Source organism: Suncus etruscus, chromosome 16, assembly GCF_024139225.1.
Source record: "Suncus etruscus isolate mSunEtr1 chromosome 16, mSunEtr1.pri.cur, whole genome shotgun sequence".
NCBI lineage: Eukaryota > Metazoa > Chordata > Mammalia > Eulipotyphla > Soricidae > Suncus > Suncus etruscus.
In genome coordinates this window covers 38,364,689-38,389,098 of record NC_064863.1, presented here as the reverse complement: position 1 = coordinate 38,389,098, position 24,410 = coordinate 38,364,689, and the positions used below count along the sequence as shown (strand labels likewise).

Below are 24,410 nucleotides of genomic sequence, written 5' to 3'. Positions count from 1 at the left end.
ATTATATTATTATATAATTATAATGTATGTTTTGGTTATGACTTTCTAGTACACATTTCTACATTTTTCCCTTAATAGTCAAAAAAAATTCTGCTTTCTGATAGTTATATAGCCATAATAACTTCATAACTTTATTAACTGAACATTGTGAATAAATATCTCAAAGTGTTCTCAGTTAAAAATTCTCAGTTAAAAAACCTTTTACTTTTCAGGATGTCTAACCTGGGACAATTTGACCCTGATTTTTACCAATCTAATTATACTACTGATAACCAGGAACAGAGTTATGATAATTCTAATTCCTATGAAGATACTTATGGATCCAAAATGTAAGTAATTTATATTGAGAAAATATATACAAAACCAATATATTTATTTTTGTGCCATACCTAGCAGTGTTCAAGACTTACTTCTATTTTTACTCGGTGAACACTCCTGTTGGTGTTCAAGGGACCCTATGGGGTGGCCAAGGGTGGAACCTGTGTTCACCATGTGCTACTTCACTCTCCATTGTACTATTGCTTAGGCCTTCATGACTATATTTATCAAGTTGATGATTAACTTGATTCAGATATTTAGTTTTTGACTTTAGGTCCTTATTTGGGTACAGTAACATTTAAATCCCAATCCATATTAAAATGTCAGGATTCAGAGGGTCTATAAATATTACTTTTGATAGTTTCATGAAGTACATGAAAGAAAATCAGGTCAACATTTCAGATAAACTTCAGATATTTGATATTTTATTCATACAGTGAATAGTTCACTTAAAATTCATCCGAAATAAGATTGAGATGCTAATCATGATGACAAAAAAAACCTAGAAATCTAGAGCCAGTGAGAATTAACTAGTCTTCATGTATTTCTCTTTCTCCTGGGTGTATGGGAATGTATAGAGACTTATTTTTAAAAGTCAGTTTGATTCAATGGCATACTGATCTGAAAGCTGTAGTTATTAAGATATTTATATTTAAGTATTTAAAATGTTAAAATGAAATAGTGATCTGACAGCTGTAATTATTAAGATATTTAAGGTATTTATATTTAAATATTTTAAATATTAAAATGAATTAGAGGTGCCAGAGACTACAGGAGCTAAGGTATATGCTTTGCATATAGCAGACCCTGGTTTGATCCCTGGCATCATATGGTATCTTGAGCATCACAGGTTGTTTTTGTTTTTGTTTTTGAGTCACCGGCAGCGCTCAGGGGTTACTCCTGTCTTTATGCTCAGAAATCACTCCTGGCAGGCTCAGGGGACCATATGGGATGCCAGGATTGGAACTACTGACCTTTTGCATGCAAGGCAAACGCCTTACCTCCATGCTATCTCTCTGGCCCCAGCATCACAGGTAGTAACCCTTGAAGTCAACCTACATGGATGGGTGTGAAGCATGACTAGGGTGTTTAAGGGTACTTACTGACACCCTAAGATCTGAGCTGTACCAGATTCTTGCTGTGGGCCACCAAGCTCATTGGTTTAATGAGACTGAGTTACTTCCAGGCCTTCTGAACACCACTTGGGATTTGCAAACAACACCACATCTTAATTAATTAACTTTAATTAATTAATTTTTAAAATGAACTACAAAAACCTTTCTCATTAAAAAGCATGCTCAAGTTTCTTTCTCTTTAAAAAATAAATCTAATGTGATAGTTGTCTAAAAATTTGTGGCTTAAGTCTGGAGGAATAGTACAGCATGTAGGATATTTGCCTTGCTTATTGCCAGCTCTGTTTTATAAACCTCTTGTTGTTGTTGTTGTTTTTGTCCCCCAATTCACAATACAGACAAGGCAAAGGGCCTGGGTTGATGGGTATATGGGGTGCATTTACTGTATCTCCTCTTTCTATACAGTCAGTATAAAGAACACAGCCTGTGGTAAGAATTGGGAGGCCTTATCTTTTCTTTTATTCTTTTTTTATTATTATCTTTATTTAAACACCGTGATTACAAATATAATTGTAGTTGTATGATTACAGTCATGTAAAGAACACCCCCCTTCACCAGTGCAGGATTCCCACAATCAATTTCCTAGATCTACCTACTCCCCACCCCATCCACACCTGTACTCGAGACAGGCTTTCTTTTTCCCTCATTCATTCACATTGTTATGATAGTTTTCAGTGTAGTTATTTCTCTAACTGCACCTATCACTCTATGTGGTGAGCTTCATGTCATTAGCTGCACCTACATAGGAGGATGGGGGGAAGTAAGGGTTGAGACTGAGGCAGTAAAATATTAGAAATGAGCTTTTTAGGGCAGTATCAAGGTCCCAATACAAGATGGATATTACGGATATATAGAATATATGCACACAATACTATCAATATGAAAACAAAGAGAAAATATTTCCACTGACTGTCCCAACATAAATCAGTGCTAGAACAGCCTGCCCTCCTCCCAGAGTGCATTTCCATTAGTGTAGGGAGAGATAGGGGGAAAGCCTGTTGACCCCTATAGAGTTCACATAGACTGGTGCCCAGGGAAAGACTGAAGTCTAGGGGAGAAAAACCCTATACCTGGCATGAGCTGGTCTCCAGAATCAAGGAGGAAACCAGAAGCCAGATGTCTGCCCGCCCTCCTCCCCATGCACCTCTCCCTGGAGTACGGAGGGAGGGGGGAACCTGGGGACCACTAAGAGTCCACCTGAACCCACTTCTGGCCATCTGAGCTGGCACCCAGGGAAGGCCTGGAGTCAGGGGAAAAAGACAAAGACGGCTGGGGGCCTGCCAAGCCTCTCAGCACTCCTCAGGCTAGGGATAAGGGCCCTGGTAAACTCAGTTTTTCTGATCTGTTAGTTCAGTGTGAAAATTTCTAATTTCAGTTGACAAATCTTCTTGATGCTTAAATTTGCTCCAGTCAAGTTTATCGATGCTTTTTTTTGAGCTCCCTGAACATTTTCCATAGTTCTACTCTAAACTTCTTCTTCTTCTTTTTTTTTTAACTAAAGAACATTTATTGGTCTTTCACTAAGGTTTATCTTAAGGACATAACTGAACTGTGTTGTTACCCCCCCACCCCCACAATCCTGAAGAATGGTTAGTTAGTATAGTATCATTACAGTGGAAATGAACAGTTCAAAGGCTCAAACCAACAATAGCTGACCAAAAACCCACCTAAAACACCATAGAAATGTTTAAGTAAAAAAAAAAAAGAAAAAAAAAAGGGCAGAGGGGAGGTGGCAATGGGATTTTTTTCAGATTGAACAAAATCCTCATATTTCACTCAATATATTCAATTGTGGTTAGAGTGTACCAAATGGAAACAGGATTATTAGAATACAAAACACCCTCTAGTTTGCTGTACACACTTGTATTCTGAGCCCACCCCACCCCCTAATGCTTCCAGCTCAATTATTTCCCCACCTGCTGGGCCTGCCGATGAAGAAGCACATAGATCTTCTCTTTAATCCAGTCTTTGTTGTAAGGTTGGTATGTCTGGGTATCAGCTCGGTAAACGAGGCAGCTGAGATCTGCCAGATTGTCAGTAAAATCAAACAACTGGCTGATATCATATGTGATGGAAGGGCTGTTTGGGTTCATTCTCTTCAGATGTTCTTCGTACATTTTACAAACGCCTTCCATGCATTCATTCACAGATTCATAGTCAGCGTAAGTTCTGCCTTCTGGCCTCTTGGTAGGCTGAACTAGTAAAATGGTATGAGACATCACGCGGAGTCTGGGTCCACGCAGCCGCCGCCAACAGCCGCCTACTCTAAACTTCTTATTTGAGAGGATAACTATTTGTTTCCTACTTTTTAGATTATTAGAGGAGCCATCTTGATTTCTGTAAATATGGGGGTGTACTGCAAAATTACTCCATTGACAAGGCTGTATATTGCTTCTTAAAATGTGCAGAAATGGAATTCAGGGGTTACAAGATAAGCGAGGCTGCAAAGCGAAGCAGAGTAGCCGCGTTTCATGTGTGGGTCCTGGAGAGATTATAGTCCTTGGAGTCTAGGCAGGCTCAGCAGAAAAGAGGCAGAGAGCATGGTCACCATGTTTTATAAATCTCTGGGTACCCAATCACACGGCAGGAATTGGCCCCACATGCGTTGTGTGGGGACATCTTACCGGCTATGAGTCCTGAAGAGGTTATAGTCCTTGGAGTCTAGGCAGGCTCAGTAGAAAAAAGAGTCTTTTATTCTTTTGATTTTTTAATATATATATTATATATATATTTAATATATATATTATATATATATTTAATATATATATATATACCAGTGCAACATTCCCATGAAGAATATCCCAAGTGTCCTTCCTCCCCACCCCACACAAGCCTGTACTCTAGACAAGCTTACTAGGCTTTCTAAGCTTTTTTTTTTTTTAATGTAAATTGTTAATTGTGTTTTCTTTGGGTTTGAGGGTCACACTTAAAAAGTGTTCTGGCCCTGATTCATTGTCACTATGTACCATAAATACCACTGTGAAAGATTTGTTATTCACTCTTTGTTCATTATAAAATTTATCATTATTTAAAAAATAAAAATAAAGAAAGAAAGCATGCTCAAAAATCCCCAAAAATCTACTATTCGACCTTTCAGAGAGCAATTATTTTGGTCATTGGTAGTCAGTTATCTAGACTTTATTTTCTCACTCTTTTTTTTTTTTTTTCGGTCACACCCGGTGACATTCAGAGGTTTCTCCTGGCTATGTGCACAGAAATTGTTTCTGGCATGGGGGACCATATGGGAAGCGGTCCTTCCTATGCTAGTGTGTGCAAGGCAGACACCTTACTGTTTGCACCACCGCTCCAGCCCCTCTCACTACCTTTTTCTAATTGTTAAAACTAAAATTTATTTCTTTTTTTAATTAAAATTATTTCTAAAAATAGATATTTCTGCAGAAAGATGACAACTAGATAACTTCTGTTGACAACAGGGGATCTTGTAGGATCCTAAAAGATAGGCTCAGTAGGGTATCAAGATCCTACAAGATAGGCTCAGCAGCTTTTCAAAGTCTTAGATTTGAATTTTTTTAAACTCCCAAAGTTGAAGAATGGAGAGTTGCTATGTTCATTCTGAACCAGCCTACATGGAAGTGTTTTATCAGCCAACATTTTCTCTTACTATTTCCTAAACTAAACTTGCCATATAGAACAGTCTTGCTAAGTTTACTTAGAATGCCATTTTTTTAAATTTTATTTGTTTTGTTTAATTTTTATTAAAAATGGTAACACAGTTGACATAGTTAATTGTAATACATTTGTTTCAGAAAAGTGAAAGCAAAGTTATTGGAAAATGGAAAGAAAAAATAAAAATAAAATGGAACAGAAGAGAATAAAATAAAGAAAAAAAAAGAAAAATTACAATGGCAAACTTGTGAAAACTGTTGTATCACCAATGAAGTCATTAATACAATGGCAGAAGGCTTATTAAGCTCTGTTGTTATTTGTCCATTCTGTTAAATTGAGGTGTTCCTCTAGGAATGACAGCATCAAACAAATGTAGGTTTCCAGAAATTCAAAGCTATGATACTATGAATTTTAGAGGCATATACTCAGCTGCAGGAACTCCTGGAAGAAGGCCCAGTGATTTCAGCCCAAGAACCAGTGTACCTGAAGTGGGTCAGATCACCAATCTGCAGGGAATCATAAAGGATCAGTGATGAGGCAGGACATCAAGGAAACAGTGATTCTGCGTGATGGAGGCAGCAAGCATGGCTTCAGGAGGAAGGGGGATTAATTTACCATCTCCTGTTGAGATGACCAGCTCTGTGCCCTGCGGGCTGGTGTAATCATGATCTTTCATGGTTCTGAACGTTTATATCTCGTTGGATAAATGAGTCTACAGAGTTGGCCCTGTTCAAATATAGTGACTGCATTTGTGGGCATGTTGTCCTAGAATGCCTGTTTTTTTTTTTCCAGGCCACACCCATTTGATGCTTAGGGCTAAGCGCTCAGAAATTGCCCCTGGCTTGGGGGGACCATATGGGACGCCAGGGGATCAAATCGCTGTCCTTCCTTGGCTAGCTCTTGGAAGGCACACACCTTACCTCTAGTGCCACCTCACTGGCCCCGAATGCCTGTATTTATCTACTCACATAGATGAAAAGTTTCTGAAAGTCCAGTTTACTTTTGTTTGTTTTGGCCAAGAAAGGTGATCACTCCATGTGGTGCTCAGACATCGAGGTAATCAGTAAAGGTGGTGCTCTATGATGATTTGTGCTGCTAATGCCTAGAAATGCTCAAGAGTCCATGAGACTCCATGCTTGTAATCACTTTACAACTTGAGCTATATACCTAATCTCTAAAGTAAAATTGTAATCAACAATATTATATGACTTAGTTAAAAAACCTCTTGCAATTGAAAATTCATCTCAATTTCTAGAAGCATACTTGTTTATTCTGTAGTGTCAGATATATGGAGGATATAGTGTAACTTATTTGTATTTACTTAGAAGCATAATTATCCTTGACTATGTGTACTAAAGAAACTATCTCGACTGACATGATGGAATATTTCTTAACACATAACTTATAACCTAGTTTTCTATATGGTAATCGAAATGAGATTGCTACCTACATTTACCTAACACAAGATTCAAAAAGAAAAGCTACATCAGTTGACCAACACAATGGAATTCAAATCTCTAGTTTTAGAAAGGCACTTTTCAATAAAACATACAGCTAGCTAATGATTAAAGGATGAAGCACAGAAAACTGACAGTGTATTTGCAACCACAGAAAGTGTAACTGAGCTTTTAAACAATGATATATTTGCATTGGAAAGTGAATATTAAGTTTGGTTAATTCACAAATTGCTAAAAAAAAACCCTCACTTTATTGGATACTGTGATTTATATTAGCATAATATATAAAGACTGAGCTTCTGGAACTTCCTGGAAATTTCCTTTTTCTTTCTTTTTTCTTTTTTACCCACTGGAAATTGATAGTCTCAGATATAAGTGATGAAAAAGATAATATTAAATAACTGATGAATATAAGGTTTATTTTTTTAATAAGGGTATGAGGTATGTTATAACTAATCTTGTACCACAGAGGTGATTAATTGGCCAATCATCCCTAGAGTCCCCTGAGCATCACTGGATGTGGCCAGTAAAATCCCAAGAAACAGTAAATGTATTTTTCCTTTGGGAATAGTTGATTTAAAGTTGCTAGCCATACTGTTTCCCTTTTCACTGTGATTGCAGTCTTGAAGTAATTGTGAAAGTTGCTTTTCTTCAAGCCTCGTTAGTATCAGGGCAGAGATTTAGTAGGTCCAAGACAATATGCCAATGAAATAGTCTTGCTTAGATAATGGCCTATTAGATCATGTTTATTTGTTAGTTTTATCCCATCCACAGGGACAACGAGCAGACTTAAACCTTTATTTCTAAATCATTTCTATCAGCAATTTTGTTAGTGGATCTAGTTTGCTGGGGGGAAAATGGGATCATTATACATAGTGATAAAAAATAAAAATATTTATGCTGTGTGTAGTTCAGGAAATAATATCAGGTCCCAGTCTGTATAATCATATAGCTTATATATACACACACACCTCTGTCTCTATAGTTTTATTTTACAAAAGAGTTGTTTTCTCTGTCAGATTTGTCATTTAAGGGGGCCTGACTATGTATTTTTGAACTTTGTATCAAATTAATGTTGAGACTATTTTAACACTAAGAAACCATAGGAATTGCATAATTTTTGCTACGTTCATAGGGCATTGATGAAGAAAAACAACACATATACAAGGAAAACTCCTTAAATTTATACTCCTTCTGTCTGGAAAAAGCAATTTAAAATGACCAAATAACTTAATGTACACTTTCCATTTTGCTTTATTTCTTCTCTACCTCTATCAATAAATTATTTACAAAGATAATTGCTTTTTAACATTCTCACACAAATTATAAGATAAAAAATTAAGCAAATAAAGGATGGTATTGAAACATTGTGTTTCAGCAAAATTTAATAGATATATTAAAAGATAAATATAAGGGCCCGAGAGATAGCATAGAGATAAAGCATTTGTCTTGCTTGCATAAGGTCAGTGGTTCGAATCCTGGCATCCCAGATGGTCCCCCGAACCTGCCAGAAGCGATTTCTGAGCATAGAGCCAGGAGTAATCCCTGAGCACTGCCGGGTGTGACCCAAACAAAAACAAAAAACCAGATAAATATAAAAGTCAACTCCACAGCACATTAGTTTAGGTGCTCAGAGATGAGTTGATTGGCAATGGTGATTGGAGCCAGTCTGAATTGGAAAGTCTATTACTTTATAGACAACAATCAGTTTAGGTATTAATTACTCTTATGAGTTAACTACACAAGTATAATGGACATGTTATGTGGGGTTATTGCCCATGAAAATCAATGAAAAGTAAACACTGTACAGAGAGAAGAGAAACAACAAATTTAGAGTTCAACACTATCTGTAATACGAGGCAAGTCATTCAGTTTGCATGAAACTATTTCTCTGTAAAAATTAGAATAAAACTACATGATATTTTAACTATATATATTTTAATATTATGATAAAATGCAAAGGGAAGTGTCCATCACATAATACCCAATCAATAAGTTTCAGTTTAATTTATAATTATTTTGGAAGCCTTTTCAAAGCCAACAAATTAATTTTCACTTCATTCACTACCATTTTACTACCTTATACTTTATCAAAGTATTAATAAGTCATTTCTTTTTTGTTTTGCTTTGTTTTGTTTTGGTTTTGGTTTGGGGCCACAACTGACAGTGCTCAGGACGTTTTTCTTTTTTCTTTTCTTTTTTTTTTTTTTTGGTTTTTGGGCCACACCCGGCGGTGCTCAGGGGTTACTCCTGGCTGTCTGCTCAGAAATAGCTCCTGGCAGGCACAGGGGACCATATGGGACACCGGGATTCGAACCAACCACCTTTGGTCCTGGATCGGCTGCTTGCAAGGCAAACGCCGCTGTGCTATCTCTCTGGGCCCAGGACATTTTTCTTGATCTGCATTTAAGAATCACTCTCCCTCTTTTCTGCTGAGCCAGCCTAGACACACCAAGGACTATAATCTCTCTAGGACCCACACCCAGTAAGATGTCCCCACCCAGCGAATGTGGGGCCAATTCCTGCCTTGTGATTGGGTACCCAGAGACTTATAAAGAATGGTGGCCATACTCTCTGCCTCTTTTCTGCTGAGCCAGCCTAGACACAACAAGGACTATAATCTCTCCAGGACCCACATCCGGTAAGATGTCCCCACCCAACGAATGTGGTGCCAATTCCTGCCATGTGATTGGGTACCCAGAGACTTATAAAGAATGACGGCCATGCTCTTTGCCTTTTTTCTGCTTAGCCAGTCTAGACACACCAAGGACTATATTCTCTCCAGGACCCACATCCGGTAAGATGTCCCCACCCAGCGAATGTGAGGCCAATTCCTGCCATGTGATTGGGTACCAAGAGACTTATAAAGAATGGCGGCCATGCTTTCTGCCTCTTTTCTGCTGAGCCAGCCTAGATACAACAAGGACTATAATCTCTCCAGGACTCACAACCAAAAAGTGGCTCCGCTTCGCTCCACGGCCATACGTATCTTATAACCCCTGAATTCCATTTCTGCACATTGTAAGAAGCAATCTACTGCCTTACCAATGGAGTATTTTTGCAGTACACCCCCATGTAAAAGACTCCTTGTCTTTTTCCCCTGACTCCAGGCCTTCCCTGGGTGCCAGCTCAGATGGCCAGAAGTGGGTTGAGGTGGACTCTTAGTGGTCCTCAGGCTTCCCCCCTCCCTCCATACTCCAGTGGGGAGGTGCATTGGGAGGAGGGCGGGCAGACATATGGCTCCCAGTTTCCTCTTTGATTCTGGAGACCAGCTCTTGCCAGGTATGGGGTTTGGGGAGGTCCCATACCAGAGCATTTCTCCCTAGCCTGGGGAGTTCTGGGAGGCTTGGCAGGCCCCCAGCCGTCCTTGTCTTTTTCCCCTGACTCCAGGCCTTCTCTGGGTGCCAGCTCAGATGGCCAGAAGTGGGTTCAGGTGGACTCTTAGTGGTCCCCAGGTTCCCCCCTCCCTCTGTACTCCAGGGGTGAGGTGCATGGGGAGGAGGGTGGGCAGACATCTGGCTTCCAGTTTCCTCTTTGATTCTGGAGACAAGCTCTTGCCAGGTATGGGGTTTGGGGAGGCCCCATGCCAGAGCCCTTCTCCCTAGTTTGGCAGTGCTGGGAGGCTTGGCAGGCCTCCACCGTCCCCCTTTTTCTCCCTTGGACTTCAGGCCTTCCCTGGGCACCTGTCAAGGTGGACTCTATAGGGGTCAACAGGCTTTCCTCCTACCTCTCCCTACACTAATGGGAATGCGCTTTGGGAGGAGGGCGGACCGTTCTAGCACTGGTTTATATTGGGAGAGTCACTGGAATTTTTTTCTCTTTGTTTTCCTATTGATAGTATTGTATGCATATATTTTATATATCCGTATCATCCATCTTGTATTGTGAGCTTGATACTGCCCTACAAATCTCATTTCTAATATTTTACTGCCTCAGTCCCAAACCTTATTTCCCCCCATCTTCCCATGTAGGTGCAGCTCATGATATGAAGCTCACCAGATAGAGTGATAAGTGCAGTTAGAGAAATAACTACACCGAGAACTATCATAACAATGTGAATGGGGCCTGGAGAGATAGCACTGTGGTGTTTGCCTTGCAAGCAGCCGATCCAGGACATAAGGTGGTTGGTTCAAATCCCGGTGTCTCATATGGTCCCCCATGCCTGCCAGGAGCTATTTCTGAGTAGACAGCCAGAAGTAACCCCTGAGCACAGCCTGGTGTGGCCCAAAAACCAAAAACCAAACCAAACCAAAACAAAACCCAACAAAAAAACCCAATGTGAATGAATGAGGGAAAAAGAAAGCCTGTCTCGAGTACAGGTGTGGGTGGAGTGGGGAGTAGGTAGATATGGGAAATTGGTGGTGGGAATCCTGCACTGGTGAAGGGGGATGTTCTTTACATGACTGTAATCATACAACTACTGATTATATTTGTAATCACAGTATTTAAATAAAGATAATTTATGAAAAAATAATCATTCTTCCTGGAGCCGAAGCTGTGGTGCAGCGATAGGGCGTTTGCCTTGAACACGGCTGACCTAGGACAGACCGGGGTTCGATCCTGTGGTGTCCCATATGGTCCACCAAGCCAGGAGCAATTTCTGAGCGCATAGCCAGGAGTTACCCTTGAGCGTCATCAAGTGTGGTCCCCCAAAACAAACAAACAAACAACAACCAATGAACCAAACAAAAAATAAACACTCCTGGCAGAGCTCAGGAGACTATTCGATGCTGAAGATTAAAGCCAGGTTGGACCTACGTAAGGCAAGCACCCTATCAGCTGTACTATCTCTTCAGTCCTACAAGCCATTTCTTTTCGTGGGGTGAAGAGGCTTCCAAGTGGTAGGTACCTAAGGTGATTCAGAACTTCCAGTGATTCTAAGTTAATTAGGCCAGGTGTTTAGTGAGAAGCTGGAGAATGTGAGGTTGCTGCAGGGGAGGCCCAGGCCACCTCCCAGGGAGACCTCCAATGATGCACCCCACAATACTCAGGAAACATGTGGTGCTCGAGAAAGCTCCTGGGTCGACTGCAAGTGCCTTAGCTCTTAAACAAGTTATTTCTCTCTTGGAAAAATGAGAGTCTTTGAAAAAACTAGATATATCTATCTTTAAAAGAAAACAGTCATTTATTCCTTAATTTCTCGTACTTATTTTTGAGATTCATAATCTGTAGTGTTTTCCTTTTTTCAGGCAATATGTCAGTGAGCAGCCTCTTTCTGCCTCATTTGTCCCCTCGGAGATGCTCGTGTCATCTGGTTACACAGGACAATTTTTCCAGCCAGGAACCAACCCAGATTATTATTCACAATCTTCTTACATTGACAGTTTTGATGAAGAACCTCCTTTGCTAGAAGATAAGTTGTGAACGTGCTATTAATGCTTTACATAGCAAGAGTAATGACAATAATTATGACATAATATGTACAGTCAACAAGCTGTGTACCATGTTTTATGTATGATGTTACACACACATACACACACATATATAACAGCAAAACTAAGACCCTTAGACCATTGAAAGTTGTTGCATTTTCTGGGAAGGTAGGGGAATTGGAATAATAAATGTGCTGTTGCTGCAGTTACTAAATGTTTTCTTTTTTATATATATTTTATTTAAAAACCTTGATTACATACATGATTGTGTTTGGGTTTCAGTCATGTAAAGAACACCACCCATCACCAGTGCTACATTCCCATCACAAATGCCCAAAATCTCCCTCCTCCCATCCAACCCCCGCCTGTACTCTAGACAGGCTTTCCATTTCCCTCATACATTCTCATTATTAGGACAGTTCAAAATGTAGTTATTTCTTTAACTAAACTCATCACTCTTTGTGGTGAGCTTCTTGAGGTGAGCTGTAACTTCCAGCTCTTTTCTCTTTTGTGTCTGAAAATTATTACTGCAAGAACGTTTTTCATTTTTCTTAAAACCCATAGATGAGTGAGACCATTCTGTGTTTTTTTCTCTCTCTCTGACTTATTTCACTCAGCATAATAGATTCCATGTACATCCATGTATAGGAAAATTTCATGACTTCATCTCTCCTGACAGCTGCATAATATTCCATTGTGTATATGTACCACAGTTTCTTTAGCCATTCGTCTGTTGAAGGGCATCTTGGTTGTTTCCAGAGTCTTGCTATGGTAAATAGTGCTGCAATGAATATAGGTGTAAGGAAGGGGTTTTTGTATTGTATTTTTGTGTCCCTAGGGTATATTCCTAGGAGTGGTCTAGCTGGATCATGTGGAGCTCGATTTCCAGTTTTTGGAGGAATCTCCATATCGCTTTCCATAAAGGTTGAACTAGATGGCATTCCCACCAGCAGTGGATAAGAGTTCCTTTCTCTCCACATCCCCGCCAACACTGTTTATTCTCATTCTTAGTGATGTGTGCCATTCTCTGTGGTGTGAGGTGGTATCTCATCGTTGTTTTGATTTGCATCTCCCTGATGATTAGTGATGTGGAGAATTTTTTCACGTGTCTTTTGGCCATTTGTATTTCTACTTTGTCAAAGTGTTCATTTCTTCTCTTCATTTTTTGATGGGATTAGATGTTTTTTCTTATATATTTCTGTCAGTGCCTTTTATATTTTGAAGATTAGGCCCTTTTCTGATGGGTATTGGGTGAATAGTTTCTCCCACTCAGTGGGTGGCTCTTGTAACCTGGGCACTATTTCCTTTGAGTTGCAAAAGCTTCTCAGCTTAATATATTCCCATCTGCTAATCTCTTCTTTCACTTGCTTGGAGAGTGCAGTTTCCTCCATGAATATGCCTGTAGTCTCAATGTCCTGGAGTGTATTGCCTATGTGTTGTTCTATATATCTTATGGTTTTGGGTCTAATATCAAGGTCTTTAATCCATTTGGATTTTACCTTCGTACATAATGTTAGCTGGGGGTCTAAGTTCAATTTTTTTGCAAGTGGCTAGCCAGTTGTGCCAACACCACTTGTTGAAGAGACTTTCCCTGCTCCATTTAGGATTTCCTGCTTTTTATCAAAAATTAGGTGATTGTATGTCTGGGGAACATTTTCTTAGTATTCAAGCCTATTCCATTGATCTGAGGGCCTGTCCTTATTCCAATACCATGCTGTTTTGATAACTATTGCTTCGTAGTAAAGTTTAAAGTTGGGGAAAGTAATTCCTCCCATATTTTTTCCCAATGATTGCTTTTGCTATTTTAGGGTGTTTATTGTTCCAAATAAATTTCAAAAGTGCCTGATCCACTTCTTTGAAGAATGTCATGGGTATCTTTAGAGGGATCGCAATAAATCTGTATAATGCCTTGGGAGTATTGCCATTTTGATTATGTTAATCCTGCCAATCCATGAGCAGGGTATGTGTTTCCATTTCCACGTGTCCTCTCCTACTTCTTGGAGCAGAGCTTTATAGTTTTTAATGTATAGGTTCTTCACATTTTTAGTCAAGTTGATTCCAAGATGTTTGAGTTTGTGTGGCACTATTGTGAATGGGGTTGTTTTTTTAATGTCCATTTCTTCCTTATTACTATTGGTGTATAGAAAGGCCATTGATTTTTGTGTATTAATTTTGTAGCCTGCCACCTTGCTATATGAGCCTATTTTTTCTAGAAGCTTTTTGGTAGAGTCTTTAGGGTTTTCAAAGTAGAGTATCATGTCATCTGCAAACAGTGAGAGCTTGATTTCTTCCTTTCCTATCTGGATTCCCTTGATATTTTTTTCTTGCCTAATCGCTATAGCAACTCCTTCCAGTGCTATGTTGAATAGGAGTGGTGAGAGAGGACAGCCTTGTCTTGTGCCAGAATTTAGAGGGAAGGCTTCTAGTTTTTGTCCATTGAGGATAATATTTGCCACTGGCTTGTGGTAGATGGACTTAACTATATTGAGAAAGGTTTCTTCCATTCCTATCTTGCTGAGACTTTTGATCAAGAATGGGTGTTGGACCTTATCAAATCCTTTCTCTGCATCTATTGATATGATCATGTTGTTTTTATTTTTCTTGTTGTTGATTTTGTGTATTATGTTGATAGATTTATGGATGTTAAACCATCCTTGCATTCCTGGGATGAATCCTACTTAATCATAGTGGATGATCTTCTTAATGAGGCATTGAATCCTATTTGCCAGGATTTTGTTGAGAATCTTGGCATCTGTATTCTTGAGGGATATTGGTTTGTAATTTTCTTTTTTCGTAGCTCTCAGTCTGGTGTAGGTATCAAGGTGATGTTGGCTTCATAAAAGCACTTTGGAAGTGTTTCCATTTGTTCAATTTCATGAAAGAGTCTTGCCAGGATTGGTAGTAGTTCCTCTTGGAAAGTTTGAAAGAATTCATTAGTGAATCCATCTGGGTTTGGGCTTTTGTTTTTCGGCAGACATTTGATTACCGTTTTAATTTCATCAATAGTGATGGGGGTGTTTAGATATGCTACATCCTCTTCCTTCAACCGTGGAAGATTATAAGAGTCCAAGAATTTATTCATTTCTTCCAGGTTCTCATTTTAATGGCGTAGAGTTTCTGAAAGCAGTTTCTGATTTCCCTTTGAATCTCTGTCATATTAGTACTGATCTCTCCTTTTTCATTCCTAATATGAGTTATCAAGTTTCTCTCTCTTTGTTAGTTTTGCCAGTGGTCTATCAATCTTGTTTATTTTTTCAAAGAACCTACTTCTGCTTTCATTGATCTTTCGGATTGTTTTTTGGGTTTCCACTTCGTTATTTCTGCTCTCAGCTTTGTTATTTCCTTCTGTCTCCCTATTTTTGGGTTCTTTTGTTGAGCACTCTCTAGTTCTATTAGCTGTGTCGTTAAGCTACTCTACCTTCCTGTTGTGTGCTGTCAAAGCTATAAATTTTCCTCTCAGTACTGCTTTTGCTGTGTCCCATAAGTTCTGATAGTTTGTGTCTTTATTGTCATTTGTCCAGGAACCTTTTGATTTCCTCCTTGATTTAATCTCGGTCCCACTGGTTATTCAGTATGAGGTTGTTTAACTTCCAGGTGTTAAAGTTTTTCTTCTGTGTCCCTTTGAAAATCACAAATAATTTCAGAGCATTGTGGTCAACGAAGGTAGTCTGCAAAATATTTATCTGCTTGATATTATAGAGGTATGTTTTATGTGCCAGCTGTAGTCTATCCTGGAGAATGTCCCATGTACATTGGAGAAGAATGTGTATCCAGGTTTCTGGGGATGGAGTGTCCTATATATATATATCCACTAGGCCTCTTTCTTCCATTTCTCTTTTCAGGTCTAGTATATTCTTGTTGGGTTTCAGTCTGGTTGACCTATTCAGTGTTGACAAAGCCGTATTGAGGTCCCCCACAATTATTGTGTTGTTCTTGATATTATTTTTCAGATTTGTCAACAGTTGTATTAAATATTTTGCTGGCCCCTCATTCGGTGCATATATATTTAGGAGAGTGATTTCTTCCTGCTCTACATACCCCTTGATTAATATAAAATATCCATCTTTGCCCCTTACAACCTTCCTGAGTATAAAGTTTGCATTATCTGATATTAGTATGGCCACTCCAACTTTTTTATGGGTCTTGTTTGCTTGGATAATTTTTCTCCAGCCTTTTATTTTGAGTCTATGTTTGTTCTGGCTATTCAGGTGCGTTTCTTGTAGGCAGCAGAAGGTTTGATTGAGTTTTTTGATCCATTTAGCTACTCTGTGTCTCTTAACTGGTGCATTTAGTCCATTGACATTGAGAGAAAGAATTGTCCTGGGATTTAATGCCATCTTTATATCGAAATTTGGTGTGTCTTTTGGTTAGTCTCATCTTCAATTAGGTCTTTCAGTTTTTCTCTTAAGACTGGTTTTGTGTCTGTAAAGTTTCTGAGCTGTTTTTTGTCTGTGAAACCATGTATTCTTCTGTCAAACCGGAAAGTGAGTTTTGCTGGGTACAGTATTCTAGGTGAAGCATTCATTTCATTCAGTCTTTTCACAATATCCCACCACTGCTTTCTGGCTTGAGTGTTTCTGGTGACAGGTCTACTGTAAATCTCAAGGATGCTTGCTTGAATGTAATTTCCCCTTTTGATCTTGCTGTTTTCAGAATTCTGTCTCTATCTGTGGGATTCGTTATTGTGACTAGAATGTGTCTTGGGGTATTTTTTTCTGGGGTCTCTTTTGGTTGGTATGCAGGATTTGATCACATATATTCTTTAGCTCTGGAAGTTTCTCTTTAATGATGTTCTTGACCGTGATTCTTCCTGGAAATTTTCTTCCTGGGTCTCTGGGACTCCAATGATTCTTAAGTTGTTTCTGTTGAGGTTATCATAGACTTCTATTTTCATCTGTTCCCATTCTTTGACTAATTTTTCTATTGTTTGATTATTTGCTTTAAGCTTTTTTTCCAATCTCTCCTGCTGTATGGAATTGTTATGTATCTCATCTTCCACAGCACCAAGTCTATTCTCAGCTTCTAATACCCTGTCCCAGAGCTTATCCATTTTGTCATTCACTTCATTTACTGAGTTTTTCAGGTATGTTAGTTGACATGTTATTTCAGTTTGGAGTTTGTGATTTCTGTCTTCATATTTTCTTGGTTCTTATTAGTGTTCTGTTCAACTCGATCCATGGTTTCTTTGAGTTCGTTTGAGCATCTTCCATATTGTTAGTCTAAAGTCCTTATCTGAGAGGTTGATTAGTTGGTTGGTCATTATCTGGTCATCAGAATTGTCATCTTCATTCTCTATGTCTGATGCTGGCCTGTGTTGTTTTCCCATTGTCACACTTATATTGTGGGTTTTTCTATGTGTTGTGGTGGTATTCATTGTCTAAATGATGCAGGCAGCACACTCCTCTGCCTCTGCCCTTTCTGGATGTGTCAACTTGCCTCCAAGTGAGGGGAGTCCTCCTTGGATGAAGCCTCAGACAGGATCAAATCTTAGGCCTGAGCATGCAGCAGAGATGACAGTCTGGAGAGAAATGTTGGGCTTTAGTGGTCCAGCACAGGTCTTGGTGTGATTTTTTTTTTCTTGTTGCTATGGTGTTCTTTTCTTAGAAAGTGCGCATGGCCGTGTAGCGAAGCGGAGCTAAGTGCTCTTCTGGAGCTTCTTTTCGGCCCACTCCCAGAGGTTCATGCAACAGGATAGTAGACAGACACACACAGGCAGCACTCACAATTTTTCACAGTCGGGCCCCACTGGGCAGGCGTAGTTAGTCACTAAATGTTTTCTAACTCTATCTTAAACTTGAACTTCATAACTTGCCTAGGCTACTTTGCTAGAAGTAAATTCTGGGCAGTTATTTACTATGTCAAGGTAACTACCCAATCTACCTCCATAATTGAAGCTGTATTATACAGCTTTGGGTTTTTCTTGTTTGTTTGTTTTTGTTTTTGGGCCACACCTGGGGACCATATGGTACATGGTGGGGGGGGGGGGTCAAACCGATGGCTGTCCTAGACTAGCGCTGGCAAGGCAGACACCTTACCTCTAGCGCCATTGCGCCAGACCCTATACAGCTTATTTTATTATTTTTGTTTTGTTTTGTTTTCCTTGGGGAAAAGGGGTAGTTTCTCGATAGTGTTTTATTTATTTTTTTAAACTTTATTGATTTATTGGTTGTTGGGCCATACCCAGTGGTTCTCAGAGGTTACTCCTTGCTCTGCACTCAGAAATTGCCCCTGGCAGACTAGGGGGCTATGTGGGATGCCGGTAATGTAATTGTGTCCCACCCATGTTGGTGCATGCAAGGCAAACTCCCCACTGCTGTGCTATCTCTTGGCCCCTCAACAGTGTTTTTGTTCCTCTTGTCATGGAAACAAGCCAGTTTTGTTTTATTTCTTCCTTGGTTCACATTTGCCCTCTATTCTCAGCAAAGCATAGCTAAGGGGAAAGACTAGGATTCCAGTAAATGACACTATGGATTCATGGAAAGTCTTGGACCCTGGCAGTTGAAGTTCCCTTGAGCATTTAGTGATGCTCTATCTATGAAGTTCTTTGTGTTTCTTCTTCCTTTTTTGAGGGGGTTGAGTGGTAATGTTTGTGGTATTTGGGATTTTTACGTTTTTGTCAATTTTTTAAATTTGTCACTGCAACTGATATTCAATACCAAATGTGTAAACTTTTTCCTTGACTGCACTAAACTCTTTACAAAAGGATCAGTGGTTTAATTAGAAGTGTAGTCTGGAGGGCTGGAGAGATAGCATGGAGGTGATGTGTTTGCCTTGCATGCAGAAGAACGGTGGTTCAAATCCCACCATCCCATATGGTCCCCCAGAGCCTGCCAGGAGTGATTTCTGTGTGTAGAGCCAGAAGTAACCTCTGAGTGCTGCTGGGTGTGACCCAAAAACCAAAAAAAAAAAAAAAAAGAAAAAGAATAAAAAGAAGTGTAGTCTGTATATAGTATAGAATATATATATATATATATATATATATATATATATATATGAAAAATCACCTAACATGTTTCTGAAACCATAACTATCATTAATAATTTAATCTGTTTTCCCTCAAACTTAATTTTTATGAATATTAAAAATGTTTTTTAAGTATGAATTTGTTTAAATACTTCAAGAATAGCATTGAATAATACTATAATTATACTTTATGGGAAATTTTGCTTTTGATTTTACTTTTGCTTTTGGGCACATCCAGAGATGCTAGGAGTTATATGGGACCATATGGGATGCCTGGGATCTAAGCCAGGTTAGCCATTTACAAAGCAAATGCCCTACCTTCCATGCTATACGGCTCTAGTCCCTTTTGGGGTATTTTCTAAGGTTATGTTGCATCAGAAACTTATTGACTTATACATTCTTTTACGTAGCTAAAAAATAGAAAGAAATCATATAATGACTGTATGATTTTATTATACTAGAGTATCATAATTTAAATTTACCTTAAATGCAATTTCTAATTATAACTACTGTTTTGCTATATAACATAGTTAACAGTTTTGATCTCTATAGTGTTTGTACTTAGATATGACCCATAATAATGAGATTGCAAGGTCTAAATGTAACTACTGTCAAATTGAACTCAAAAGCAAATTGAACTAAAAAATGTATTTCATTGTATTTTCATAGCAGAATATGCAACATTTGTTAATTTGATATGGAAAATATAGTACTTCGTATCTCATATTATTGCTTTAACTTTTTTTTTTTGGACCACACCCGGTGACACTTAGGGGTTACTCCTAGCTATGCACTAAGAAATTGCTCCTGGCTTGGGGGGACCAAATGGGATGCCAGGGGATCGAACCGCAGTTTGTCCTGGGTCAGCCGCTTGCAAGGCAAATGTCTTATCGCTGCACCATTACTCCAGCCTTGGTATTTTTTATGTTCTTTGTCAAACTTTTTTTTATGGTACCCCAAAATTCCCTTTCCTTGTATGCTTCAAGATATATGTGTCTAGTAAAAATAATATCTGGAAACTTATTTTAATATTTTGGACATTTTGACATTTATTTTACTTATAGTGCATTAGTAAGTCAAACAGACACTTAGTATTTATGTTTTAATTCCAAAATACTTTTTCGGTATTTTTTTCTGTTTGTATTGCATTTTGATCTTTTGTTTAGAATATAATTCTCCAGTTTTAAAAGTGTTCTCATCCTCCTGTAGATAAGTAAATTAACTCTTTAGGCAGTAGCTTTCAAAGCAGTGCTCAAGAGAGTCAAGGAATAGTCTCAGCTAAACCAGGAGACAGCTGAGGATTGCTTTGATCTAATAGTTCTGGGGCTACTAGAACAATCTTATAAATGCACAGTGATTACCAGGACCGTACTTGGTTGTACTCAGGAGCTCTGTGTGCTGGGCTCCGATATTTATCCAAAATGCTTCTCTTTTGGTATTCTAAGCATTAATACATTCTTCCCTCTTGTGACCTTAGTTCAAATAAAAATGCATTTTTTCCTGTTTAATATAGCTAAGAGAAAACTTCTAGATTGTATTTTTCTTTATCCTACTAAATATATAGTATATTAGAAGAGAGAGCACCTAATGCAATCTTGCATTTTGAATCTATTAAATTTCCAGACTCTGATTCAATAAGTATTTCCAGTTGAGTGATTTTGTAAAAGCTTCAAGGCTCAACTGTCTAAAAGATATGAAAAAAGCTGTAGGCAGGATTTCTAGGATAAGGTGATAAATGACATTTACTAGTTTTTACTGAACATACACCAAAGCAGTCTCTAAAATTATGAAGCTATGATAATATCCCTTGGGGGAAAAAGCATGTTATTTGATATTGTGCTTATTTATTCCCGATAGATTTTGTATTCTAAAATACTTGTTTGGTTTTATGTGAGAATAACTTTTGCTATTTGATAGTGTGTATAATCTATATGTGAAACCATGCATCTTGAAGAATAATAGTAGACTCAAGTCTGCCAGATGAGAGAAATTACTGTGATATTTGGTGCTTGTATTTATAGCATAGCCTAATGTTTACATTGGAAAGACCAATGTCACATTTGCATAGAAAATGTGGATGTTAAATCATTTTATAGTCTATACATATTGTATACTTTACTACCACTAGATGACAGCAAAACGATAAAATTTGTATTCAAATTTCACAGCAGTTTCATCTTCTATATGTATAACAAGGTGCTAAATTAGGGTATCTATAACTACTGAAAAGAATTTCATTTGCATATTCTATAATAAATTTCAAAGAAAAATATTATTGAGGGGCATCTTTGTATAAAACACAAAATCTATTTCTAAGACGTAGATTTTTGTATATTCATTCACCATTTGATGACTTTGTGTTTAAGATATGCAGAAGTTCATTATGTCATCATATAAAATATAAAATGGCACTAATGTTTCACACATATATTTTCATTTCTGCTTTATCAGGCATTATTTTTATGTTTTTCAAGGAAAATAATTAGGAATTCAGGGCCACTTATTGTAGTAAATACTAAAACCATATTGTTACCATAAATGTATACATTGAAAACAAAATGTGAAGACAATGTAAGCCACCAGAGAAATTAAATTAAATTAAAGATGTTCTCTCCCTTAAAAAAATGTTTTGGTTATGCCTGGTAGTGTTCAGGGCTTACTTCTGACTCTATGATCAGGGATCACTCTGGAAAGAGTTTAGAGACCATATTTGGTGCTGTGGATTGAAATCTATATTTGAAGGTAATGAAGAAAATTTTTCTTTGATGAGATAGTTTTATTAAACTTTATAAATAAAGTTCACTGGTCATATAAGTCTTACATTTCTTTTTTGTTTTTTGTTTTTTTGTTTGTTTGTTTGTTTGTTTGTTTTTAGGTCACACCCGGCAATGCTCAGGGGTTATTCCTGGCTCTATGCTCAGAAATCACCCCCGGCAGGCTCGGGGGACCACATGGGATGCCGGGATTTGAACCAGCGACCTTCCGCATGTAAGGCAAACGCCTTACCGCTGTACTATCTCTCTGGCCCCAAGTCTTACATTTCTTAACAGTTTCTATGTGTTATATATCATGATGTAATTATTATTATAGAAGTACTAAGTACCAGATATAGTGCTAAGTAAATAAAAAAGGTAAGTTCAACTTAAAAGATTATTATTCATGTCTTCTCTACTTTTATTTTATCTCTTTTGATTTTTTCTTTGTGCAGAACTTGGAATTAATTTTGATCACATTTGGCAAAAAACCTTGACAGTGTTAAACCCATTGAAGCCAGCAGATGGCAGCATTATGAATGAAACGGACCTGACTGGACCCATACTGTTCTGCATCGCTTTAGGAGCCATGCTGCTTCTGGTGATGTACCACTTTCTATTGTTTCTTATTTCTATCATTTAAAAATTAACATTGTAAAGGAAATATATTTCATGTTAGCATTAATACTTATTTTCTAAGAATACAGCATTACCATGTCTCATCCACAGCGAAATTCCAATACCCCTATGCTCCTGGGTTCCCTGTCCCTCCTCAACTCTCTCCCTTCCCACTTAGTAACCTTGGCTTAGCATTGTCCTATTCCAGTTGCTTGTTTGCACTGGCTCATGTCCTTATACCATCTATGAGTGAGATAATCTAGTATTTGTCTTTCCCTTCTAAATCATCCATAATGCACTGGCGTTAAATATATGGATTGCCAATGTATGCCATTTTTGAAGAAATCTTTGCAAATCCCCACCTCCAATATTTATTTATATTTGGTTGGTTGGTTTGGAGCCACACCCAACAGTACTCAGGGCTTACTCTCTAATTTGCTCTAGAATCACTCCTGGTGGTGTTTTGGGGACTATATGGAGTGCTGGGAATTGCATCTAGGTTGGCTTTGTGCAAGGCTAGCACCCTATCTTTTGTACTATTTTTCCAGCTCTGGAAGAATAATATTAAATCATTTTTAAAAAGTAAAGAAAATCTTATTTCTACATATGTTAATTTTAGAAGATATCCCAATCTATAGTTTAAGCAAATGTTTCTTTTTTTAAAAAAATGAGAATATTAAATATATATTATACAATAAACAGTAACAATAAAAGGATTAAAATATATAAATGTAGGAGTCAGAGAAATGCTACAGTAATTACAGCTTTTGCCTTATATATAGCCAATCCAAATTCATTTTCTAGCAGCATATAGTTCTCTAAGCTTTGTCGGGTACTGTCCTTGAGCCCCCAAACATTACTAGGTGTGACCTCAGAGAGCCCCTAGGCAACACATATAGGGTGGCCCTTGTAATGCTCCAACACACATACAAAAACACACACACACCACAGTACCTGAGCAGTACCACATATTCTAGCCCTTCTATTGAACTGCAGGCTTGGCTGTCCAAGAATCACTGGAGTGTCCTTTCTCTTCCAACCTCTGAGCACTTTTTGGGAGACTCCTCTCCAGAATAAAAAGGAAAAAAATAATGACTATAAAATGTAATTACAATAAAATATATTTTAGTCCTTTTTATGTAGTACCAACAATACCATTTCTACATAATGGTGGTCAATAATTACATTGTATTTATCTAATAAAATAATATATAGCGATAGCATTTTATCTCTTTGTGGTACAACAAATATAATCTCTAAGTCAAAAAACTAGATTAATTATATGCCTGATTTAATTTAAGTAAGTAGTTCTAATATTTCATTTAGCTTGTTCCAATAATTTGATCATTTTAGTTTAAGCCGCTAATGTTAAGGCTATATCAATTAATGAGACAGAAACAATAAACTTGATATATTCATTCATATATTCAAGTAAATTTCAAATAACATTATTTTTCTTTGGAAAATTATCCTACCAATATATATGGAAAGCATAATACTGGTAATGTCTTATCAGTGTGTTTAATGTTAAATGGAGTTATTTATACTAATAATTTTTCTTTTTTAAGCAAAAGGTAGCATACAAAACTCATCTGGAATAAGAAAATTGATGTGCTCCCTAATTTCTTCTAAAACTATGGTTTTGAACTGTTGTATTTGTATTTATAAATCTGTATTTACTTCTTTATTTAATGTCATTTGATAGTTCTTAAGGACCTCTCCATCTGAAACTTTGGAGATTTTGTGACCATTTGACATAGTTACTTTAGAATTGATTCTCATAGATATATCAAATTAAGGAATAAGTTCCCCAATCAAAATAAAACACAGCTCCAATTGAATATGAAGGAAGTCACACTTAATTCAGAAATCATTTGATACTGTTTTAATTTTGGTCTTTATATCTACTTAAAAATATAAAAGATGTTGATCTTACAGGCTGTGTAGAATAAAATAAAAAAATAAGAATCCTTTATTTTACTTTCTTGGAAATGTTACCTCTACCCTCATAAAGTTGACTTTAGACTCAAATTAGTATAGTAATGGCACGACTTGCTGTGAAGAAGACTTCTGGTGAAAAGCAAAGTAAATCTCTGGAAAATACACAAAAAGAGGCCACCCTGTCTTGTTAATAAATATTCAGGAAGAGAAGAATGAGACAATATTCTC

The 24,410-nt window shown here is 37.7% G+C and overlaps 2 protein-coding genes and 1 non-coding gene across 3 annotated transcripts in view; 1 reads left to right on the top strand and 2 right to left on the bottom strand.

Moving 5' to 3' along the window:
- Positions 1-210: 210 nt before the first annotated feature.
- The window catches only part of YIPF7 (Yip1 domain family member 7), a 32,960-nt gene continuing 8,760 nt past the window's right edge, over positions 211-24,410 (top strand). The window contains exons 1-3 of the mRNA XM_049790202.1: positions 211-329; positions 11,725-11,886; positions 22,077-22,224. Coding sequence (XP_049646159.1) covers positions 214-329; positions 11,725-11,886; positions 22,077-22,224 — 426 coding nt within the window. The 5' untranslated portion in view covers positions 211-213. The remainder of the gene's footprint in view (positions 330-11,724; positions 11,887-22,076; positions 22,225-24,410) is intronic.
- LOC126032670 (small nucleolar RNA SNORA51) lies at positions 1,765-1,897 on the bottom strand. Its single transcript, XR_007503894.1, has one exon. It is a non-coding gene; the product is annotated as a small nucleolar RNA SNORA51 (small nucleolar RNA).
- LOC126032506 (enhancer of rudimentary homolog) lies at positions 3,051-3,706 on the bottom strand. Its single transcript, XM_049790196.1, has one exon. The coding sequence runs from the start codon at positions 3,668-3,670 to the stop codon at positions 3,356-3,358; it is 315 nt and encodes a 104-aa protein (XP_049646153.1). The 5' UTR covers positions 3,671-3,706; the 3' UTR covers positions 3,051-3,355.